This window comes from Benincasa hispida, chromosome 6 (assembly GCF_009727055.1).
Source record: "Benincasa hispida cultivar B227 chromosome 6, ASM972705v1, whole genome shotgun sequence".
Taxonomy (NCBI): Eukaryota; Viridiplantae; Streptophyta; class Magnoliopsida; order Cucurbitales; family Cucurbitaceae; genus Benincasa; species Benincasa hispida.
In genome coordinates, this window is record NC_052354.1 from 26598151 (window position 1) to 26608422 (window position 10272).

At 37.3% G+C, this 10272-nt stretch overlaps 1 protein-coding gene across 1 annotated transcript; it reads right to left on the reverse strand.

Annotated features, from left to right (window-relative positions):
* Positions 1-7295: 7295 nt before the first annotated feature.
* LOC120079840 (probable E3 ubiquitin-protein ligase RHC2A) lies at positions 7296-9470 on the reverse strand. The gene has a single exon (XM_039034270.1). The coding sequence runs from the start codon at positions 9114-9116 to the stop codon at positions 7965-7967; it is 1152 nt and encodes a 383-aa protein (XP_038890198.1). The 5' UTR covers positions 9117-9470; the 3' UTR covers positions 7296-7964.
* Positions 9471-10272: the final 802 nt, after the last annotated feature.

Genomic DNA, 10272 nt, shown 5'->3' on the forward strand with positions numbered 1-10272 from the left:
AATGTGAATGGTTTTGGTTGTTTCTTTTATAAGAGTTATAATGGAAATTAGAACTAAAATCAATAAGAAAGACATGCATGCAAACTTAGGCTTGAATCATGTTTTAAAAGAGTTCTAAAATTTGATGGAGATAGACCTAAGATAACGTTTCTAATGAGTTTAATCAGTTTAATAGAATTAAATTAACTAATAAAAGATTAAATATGTCCCAAACCTATCTATAAGGGACCTTTTGTGTAAGGCGAATTTTGTCTAGGTTGGGGTACTTAAGCTGACGAAAATGGAACACTCCTACCTGGGAACCTACCTGGAAAGGTAAATTAGATAGATTTGATGCATGCATGCAAATTTGATGATAGTCCATTAAAGAGTTTAATGGGACTTGATTCGAACTTGTTTAATTATTAAAGACAAGAGTTGTTTTTTAGCAAATTAAATACACTTAGATAAAATCAGAAGCCTGATGGTCTAAGTTAATGAACCCCTAGGTAGAACATTCAGTGAGATGTACTTGGGGTATATGATACTTCACTTAAACCTCTTCACGTTTCTCCCTAAAAGTTCATACCGTGAGATCTATCCTCAGCCTCGAGGCACCTTAGAAGTGTCTCCCTAAAAGATGGTTTTTGGGTAGGTCAATACCAAGGTGAATGGAGAGAATGTTCATAGTAAGTGGGAGCGAAACGTGTGAAAACATATCACACAATCTCTTTCATTAGGTTGGATAACGTTTTTGCGCATCGCCTCAGGGCACCCTGGGAGTGTCCCCCTAAAGGATGATAGTTTTGCACAACTCTTTATTTGATCTCCTGTATAGGATAAGGTTGCTTTAGTCTCTTGTCCTAATCTGCTTTTTCCCTACGATGGGCGCACTAGGTGGGACTCTAGGGCCGAAAATGAGGGGTTATACTTACGCGAAATTGTTAAAGGTTAATAACTTTTGACCGAAAAATGATGACTGTTAGAATCAGTTACAAAAGTTGTTTTTGTCTAATGGTTGAGAATGTCTTATCTCAGTGAAGGGGCACTTGATCACTCTAGCAGTGACTTTTGTCCTGCCTCGCTGGGGCATCGTTGCGAAATAGATGTATTTTCACTTAAGGTACATGGAAACTATTTTGCTAAAACTAAAATTGTTGTTAAAAGTGATAATGCATAGACTTATTAAGTTTGTTCATTTTTTTCAGCAACGTTAAATGGCTACAGCCACAGTAGCTCTATTAAGCGCCGATAAACTAATTGGCGAAAACTACGCTAGTTGGAAATACACGATAACTACTATACTGATCATCGATGACTTGAGGTTCGTCCTCGCGAAGAAGTGTCCTCCTATTCTGATTCAAAACGCCACTCAAAATGTTCGGGAGGCTTATGAGAGATGGACACAGGCGAACAAGAAGGCCCGAGCTTACATCTTGGCTAGTCTAAACGACGTTTTGGCCAAGAAGCATGAGCCTATGGTCTCGACGCGTGAGATCATGGAGTCCCTACAGGGAATATCAGACAACCGGCTGGACAGCTCAAGCATAAAGCTTTGAAAAGTATCTTCAACTCCAAAATGGAGGAGGGTACATCTGTTCGTGAACATGTTCTGAACATGATGGTCCACTTCAATATGGCTGAGATGAATGAGTCGTGCATCGATAAGGGCAGCCAGGTTAGCATCATTCTGCATTCGTTGCCAGATAGCTTTTTGCAATTTGTCATCAATGTTGTGCTGAACAAAGTTGACTATACCCTTACAACTCTCCTCAATGAGTTGCAGACATTCCAATCCTTGTTGAAAAGTAAGGAGAAGAAAGTAGGTAAGGCAAATGTTGCTTCATCTTCAAAGAAGTTCCATCGGGGTTCGACCTCAGGGACTAAGTCTGCACCTTCTATTTTTAACACTTCTAAGTGGAAGAAGAAGAAGTGTGGTAAGAGGAAAAGGAAGGCACCTGCTAACTCGCAACCTGTCGCTCACTAGGGAGGGCGACCAACATTGGTTGACAAATGAAAGTGTTTCCATTGCAACCAAGATGGCACTGGAAGCGAAACTATCCTCGCTGGTTAAAGAAGAAGAAGAAGGCTAAGGCCAAGGCAAAACAAGGTAAATATGATTTACTAGTTTTGGAAACTTATTTAGTGAAGAATGATGATTCTGCTTGGATTATTGAGTCTGGGGCCACTAATCATGTTTGTTCTTCTTTTCAGGGGATTAGATCCTGGTGGCAGCTTGATACTGGTGAGATGACGATGCGAGTAGGCATTAGGCATGTCGTCTCAGCTGTGGCAATGGGAGGACTCCAGTTGACTTTACAGAAGAAAAATGATGTGTATGTAGTTTCCGAGTTAAAGTGGAATTAATTTCTGTAAAGTGTCTGATTGAATGTAAATACACTCTCTACTTTTCGGTGAATAAAATGTTTATTCTGAAAGATGGTGTTGAGATTTGTTCAACAAAACTGGAAAACAATTTGTATGTGTTAAGGCCGTTAGCAACAAATTCCCTCCATAACATAGAGATGTTTAAAACTGTTGTAACTCAAAATAAAATACTTAAGGTTTCTCCTAAGAAAAATGTCCACTTTGACACCTTCGATTAGGGCACATCAATCTCAATAGGATTGAGAGATTGGTGAAGAATGAACTTCTAAGTGAGTTAGAGGAAAATTCTTTACTTGTGTGTGAGTCATGCCTTGAAGGCAAGATGACTAAAAGACCTTTTACTGGAAAAGGTTATTAAGTCGAAGAGCCTCTAGAGTTAGTGCATTCAGACCTTTATGGTTCGATGAATGTGCGAGTCAGGGGAGGCTATGAGTATTTCATCACTTTTATTGATGATTACCCCTGGTATAGGTATGTTTATTTGATGCAACATAATTCAAAATCCTTTGAACAGTTCAAAGAGTTCAAGGCTGAAGTTGAAAACGCATTGGATAAACAAATTAAAACACTTCGATCAAATGGGTGGAGAGTTTTTGGATTCTGAGTTCCAGAATTATATGATAGAAAATGGAATCGTTTCCCAACTCTCAACGTTCGGTACACCTCAGCAGAATGGTGTATCGGAGAGGAGAAACACAACTCTGTTGAACATGGTTCGGTCAATGATGAGTTACACTTCCTTACTAGACTCATTTTAGGATTTTGCAGTGGAGACTACAACTTATACCCTCAACTGTATTCCTTCTAAGGGTGTTGCCAGAACACCTTTGGAGTTATGGAATCAATATAGTATATCAATAGTCATTAAAAATTCATTTCATATACATTTTTTGTGTATCAATAGTATATCACCTATGATCTAAATTTATTTTAAGTATTACATTAGTATATAAGTAGTATATCGATACTCATTCAAAATTCAATTTCAAAGTGTATATATATTGTTAGTGCATGCATTAGTAGTTACAATTAGGCATTCATTCAAAACTAATTTAAAGTCAAACTAATTGATCAATATTGTATCCATGCTCATTTATATTTTTTTTTTTTTAAAAAAAACTAATTTCTAGTATATTGTTAGTATATCAGTAGTAGATCAACATTTCTCCTAAATTAAACTTTAAGTATAACATTGGTATACTAATATTCTATCAGTATTAACTAAAACGTCGGTATATCACTAGTGTTAATTTTGTATATTGTTGAATAAATTAAAGTACATAATCAATTCTTTTACAAGGAAATAAATAGACATCAAGAAACTAATAAAGAAAAATTTATAAATAGAAAATACCCAAAAAGGAAAATAATAATAGAAAATAATAATCAATAATAAACTCTAATTTCCTTTTAACACTCTCCCTAAAACTCAAGGTGGTAAAATAATGAACAACTTGAATTTGTAAAGATAACTTCCGAAACAAATCAGCAAATATAGGATGGACATAGAAACCCACGAAGAATGACAACACGAAGTAGGCTGAAAACATAAACCCACGAAGAATGAAAACAAACTTGTAGGCTAAAAACAAAGATCCTCATAGAGAGAACAAAACATACGAAAAACTTTTGGGCTGAAAACCAAGATCCTCATAGAGCCATCTACAACAAACCCCTCAAACAATTAATTTAAAAACAAACATAAATTTGCAAATGCAGATCAGGCTAAAACTAAAACCCACGAATGGAAAATGAAGAGCTTGACAAATTAACCACGACGGAATCATAACGAGCAATTATATCTGTACAAACCAAAGATGAACCAGACTAGTTGAACTAAACCAAGTGTCTGAACCAATTTCATTTAAACCAAATTTATTGAACTGAACCAAGTGTGTCATGACCAAGATGGAATTGGACCGGATCGAACTGATTGGAAAAAGAAACAGAATCGACTGATGGTTGTTTGGATGGCCACGTAAACACAAACAGAAATAGGAGACCTCCGGTTCATGTGCTCAGGTGGTTCGGACAGCGTGGACTTGAGTCTGATGGCTGGGCAGCACGAATGAAGTGGTAGAGGTGGTCGACGGTTTGTGATGGATTTGGGCGAGGACGAATCTACGAACCGATTTGGGCGACGAAGGAATGGATCTGAGCGCACAAGAGACCTTATCCATGGTGACAGAGAACCCACGACGGTAGACGAGCAGAAGACGAGCAAAAGACGAGCAAGGCAACACAGGGAAGGATGGACTTAAGCGCGATGGAAGATGGCTGATTTCGTCTGCAAGGCGAAGGACAGGCCAAAACAAGACAGAGAAGCTACAGATGGGGGCCGAATCTAAGCGGCAGAATCATTTATTGATCTAAGATTAGAGTATCCACAAATAGAAACTATTTAATATACAAACAAAGGAGCAGATAGGGATTGTGTACTTGGACTTGGTCTGTCTCCATCGACAGCGGTTGTTGGTGATAACAGGTTGGCTAGGGTAGGCGGTGGTTAAACCAAATAAAACCTTAATAAACTCAATGCTTTGATACCATGTTAATTTTATATATTATTGAATAAATTAAAGTATATAATCAACCTCTAACAAGAGAATAAATAGACATAAAAAGAAACTACTAAAAAGGAATACATAAATAAAAATACCCAAAAAAGAAATAATAATTACCAATAAATCTACTGATGTTCAAAATTCAATTTCAAGTGTAATACTAATAATTTATCTGCATTCATCCAAAATAGTTACTAATAATTTGTCAGCATTCATCCAAAATAGTTATTAACATAACAGATTAAATCATTGTGATGTACCAGAAAAGTAATATTATATAACAGATGAATAAGAACTCAAACTATGTCAAACGCATAATAATAAATAAACAAACACTTAAACTAATAATAAATATAGTTTAGGAATGAAAATATCCTTTATCTTTGGAATATAAAGTATCAGATGACTCCGACCAGATATTTGTTTTTATTTTTTCTGCTATATTTGCAATTTTTGAAATATTATTGCTAAATCCATAAATTTAAGATTTTTTTCCCTATTCTTGCAAGTACCTCAAACAATTTCCATCGTTTTTTATTTCACTTTTAAAACTTCAAGAATATTAATGATATTTTGAAGTTCAAGAAAATTTCTAACTTAATTTTATAACTTAGCCAAAAAAAAAAAAAAAAAACACACAGTAGTGATGATGATGATAATTCCCCCTCCACTCAAGTAAAACGTCATGTACATCTGACACAAGCCAATTTCAATAATTCCTAAAACTGTCATCACATGAGGGTCTAAACCGGCAATTATTTCTAATGTTAACACCGAAACATGTCTTGTACAATGATCAAAATAGTATTTTTATCTAAGAATTTAGCTTTCTGTAAATATGAAGATATTTCCTTGTACTTGAAGATTACCAACCCAGCAAACAACACTTCTCTTCCTCGAGACACATCTTACACCTAACTGTTGCTTGAGGGTGCTGCCTTAGTAACTCTCAAAAGACCAACTCTCTACCTATACTTTCTTTCCTCAACTAAAAGTTAGGTTCCAAGAGTAGTTGTCTTCTCAAAGGACCCATTTGGCCAGAAAACTGCCAGACAGATCGACCAAACAAATCGAAACTGATAAAATCTATCGGATTCGAACCTGCAGACTAATCGGTTTTAAATCTCATCAAACCAGACCAACCAGATTTACTCACTTCCATAGGTTCCATGGATTCTTTTGATTCCAATGAAGAGTCCTTTCTGTAATCATATATCTAAATCATGACCAAAAATCTCAATGAAAAAGAAATAGTACTACTTTTATGTCCCCTTTGACCAAAAAAAAAAAAAAAAACAAAACCCTAGAAGTTACTCTTCAACCCAGTAAAAAGCCTGTAGCTATATCTCAAATAACTGAAAGCATCCCAGAGAATGTGCACTTGGAAAAGGGGCTGTGCAGGGAGCAATATAAACATATATCCTACCTAAGGAAACATGCTATAAATTCACCTACCCAGACCAAACAAACCTAGGGCCACTAATATCATTATTACTATTGTTTATAACCGGGAGTCGGAACTTTGCCCCCTACACCCCACGACACCCACACCTGCCCCGAGGCTCAAACGCAGGAGATATCAAGGGCTTTTGGTATTAAGCCCACTCGAGAGTTCGGATTTGAGACCTCTAAATGAAGATGAAGTTATGCACAACACACATCAAAACTAGGATTTGTTGATGGAATAAAAATGGAACAATCTGAACTGGTCCATAGACCATAACCATGAATTCCGCACTCTTCAGTATTGCAGAGATTTCAATTATAATTTAGCTCCTAATAGTAGAGTCTACCAACCAATAGAACTGTTAGAAAACAGTAAGATAGCCTGTGAAGAGGAGTAGGTCAAGATTCCAGTTTCTACTATGTACTGCATGGTTTTTTATCTTACACATTGATATTTGTAACATAATTTGGCAACATAATTTCAAAACCAATCCAATCAAAATATGATGCCAAACCTTTTCGAGAGAAGTTCCACTTCTCTTATAAAGGTTGAAAAAAATCAGGGAGGTACTGTTTGTTTCATTAAGAACAGTTCCGCTTCTTGCTAGAGACAAAACAAAAGATACTAAACCGACATTATACTTCGAACTTTAAGGTAAGAATGTATCTCAGACCATCAATCTCCCTAAGCTTACAATAGACACTACTACTACAGATCAATAAACACTCTCTAACACTAATCTTTCTCAACTGCGAACCCCTCCAGAATGATTCAGCAAATAGAAGAACAAGCCCAGGTCTAAGTTCAATTAATAGAAGTCTAAATCTAATTACACAGATTCTGAGATAAAGGCACATAACAGGCTAACAAATATGAAGAGCTTTTGAATTTAAATATGAACATTGCTTAACAGCCAGTTGAATACAAACGCCAATAAAGCAATTTATTTCTAGCAATATACATCATTACAAGCATAAGATGTGCAAAACAATAGTCAAGCAAGTAATTAAGCTGATGCAGAATTCATCACATGCTTCACGAGAGCTCACATATTCTTTAAAATAACGGAATCATATTAAGAAGAAGAAGAAAAACTGGGCCTAACAACATATTTAAGCAGTAAATACTTGATAATAGATATTGTAATGATATGAAGTTGCAGGTGCTCTAGCTCCACCTCTGAAACTGGTTTCTAACAGACTATATTAATGGGATCATGCACCCTGCTCTACAAAAGAACCTTCAAGCATATAAATGTAAACCTTGTATTTTCCATCACATTTTCTAATGCAGTAAGGAGGTACCTCTTTTCTTCTCTTCTGCTTAAGAATGACTGCATTTATTTTTCACATTTCTATTGCAATATCTCTTATCCAAATAACCCAAAAAGAAGGGGAAAAAAAAATCTTTCTTCACCAGAGCAACCTTCTAACTTTTATCAATATAAAGCTGGGAGAACTGCCTCATTCCAACCCATAATTCAAATTTTGCTATTTACAGCAATAAATAAGCCTGCCTCTCAAAGTCCCAACCCCAGCTAGAACTTCTTCAAGCAATTAGCCTTCCTAACCAACCACATTCCCAAATCACCAGCTGATTGTTCCACTGTTAACCTCCATAGACCATGTTCGCCGTCGTCTTGGCTCGGTATTGAAATGTGGGAGTGGTCTACTATTCCTTGAAGGACCAGAATCAGAGGTGGAATTTGAAGTAGATGCCATTGACCTCATTGATCCTCCAAAACAAGCAAACATATTGCGAATTATTCGGCCCCACCCACCTTGCTCCCTGCCTCTGCCTCTTGAAGCAAATGATACCCTTCTAGGAAGGCCACCATTGGTAAAACCACCATCCACCTCGGTGTAAACAACCGGGAGCTCTCTCTCCCCACCTCTTCTGCCACCATGAAACCGCCCTACCGCAAACCCCCCGCCGGGTAACCTCCAAATGGTTAAGCCCACATTCTCATCCCAATTTGAGGTCACCGATCCCCCATTTTCGCCACTTTCAGCAGCATCCACAGAGTTCTGATTATCAGACGGTAATTCATGGCGACACACTGGACAAGAATTTCGAATTGAAAGCCAAGGTAGAATACAATCAGAATGATAAATATGCTTACATGGCATCTCCCGTGCTTCACTCCCCAATTCGAATGCTTCTTTGCAAACAGCACAGTGTGACTCAGTTTCCAAATGATTGTCACAGATTTCAATAGTGGGCATTGATTCAATCGCAGCCTTCGACGCCGGCGGGTTCTCGAACCGCCCAATACCGTTCATTTCAATCTGAGAAAGTTGTTCCAGAAGCCTATCAAACCCAGACCCTAACAAAAACTCGGACATACTCGGTGGCAGAGGTCTCAGGCCAGAACCACCGCCATCATCATAATAAAGCTCAAACCGACGACTTTCTCCAGCTTCAGTCCCATCAGAAGGCCCACGAAGAACAATCACAGGATTAAAAGGCGAGCGATCCCCTCCATTCCTCCGAGATCTCCGAAGCCCAGATCCCAAATTCTGCCCCGAATTCGAACGGTGGCCAATCATATACATCGCCGCAGCCGGAAACCTCCTCCGTGGCGCCGCTTCCACGTTCACCAACCTCGACGGTTGCTCGATCTGTTCAATGAATCCACTATTACAATCAGGGCACACAACAGAGTCCTGATTAGAAACCCTAACAAAGCGACTGCATCGGTAACACCAGTAAGAAGACGCCGCCGCCATCGACGACATCAACAAAACTCAATCCAATCAATCACCAACCCCTTAAATCGAAGAATCCCTCAAAATTTCAATCCTCCCAACTCCCAAGACCAGAAAACAACACATACGATCAACCCCAGAAATAAAAACAAAACAAAACCCCCCCCCCACGATCAAAATGTCGGCCACGAACCCTCAAAAAGAAAAAAAAAATCAAAGAAAAAACAACAAAAAAAGAAAAGGGTAGAATTGAATAAGGGGAGTGTGAATTGGGAAATGAGGGATTGGATTAAAGAACCCTAGAAACTGTGGGGCCAACGAAATTGGGGTGGACAAGGGTTTGACAGACGGAGGATTTGATTTTGGGAATTTTGTAAAGAAAACAGAAAATGGAATGAACTGATTATATGGGGAAAAAGGCTTTAAACGGTAAAACCGCGTCGTCTCCGTTAGCGTCTTACCAACGCCTTTTGTTCGGTTTAAGACACGTGGTGCCATCTTGTTCGTTTGATTTAACGGCGTTAAGGTTGTAAAACGAGATCTGCAAAATGCTGTGTACTTCGCCGACTGACCAGCCGTTTGCCGCTTCAAATTTTAACTTTTCAACGCGTGGACGAGATGAATTGAATTTCCTTTAAATTTACCAAAAAGCTCTTCTTCTTCTCTTTTTTTTTTTTTTTTTTTTTTTTTTTTTTTTTTTTTTTTTTTTTTGTTTTTTGGTTTTAAATCTAAACTACAAATTTAGTATTGGAAAAAATCAGATTTAAAGTATTTGTAAATATAGTCCAATATAAATAAATAGTATGAATATAATAAATTTTAGATTCAATTTTAAGATTCTACCAATCATTAGTAAGAGTTTTAACCTTAATAAGAGTCTACCAAGGATAGATTTTATTATATTTATAATTATTTTAAAATGTTGTTATGCACTTAATTATCAGCCGAAGTGTTACTCGCTACAATTACCCTTTTAGTTCTTTGTAATTAAAATTTTGTGTTTATTTAATCCTGTTGTGGGTCAAATATTGACTAAGTCTCGAGTCGAAAAGGTGGTTGAGCTTGAGAAGACCCTCGAAGGCCATATCAATGAAAAGGAGTCCTCAAACGATAAATCGGAGTTATTGAGTTCGAAACCCCTTACACAAAAAGAATAACCATTAAATAGCTAATTATCTCGTTACCT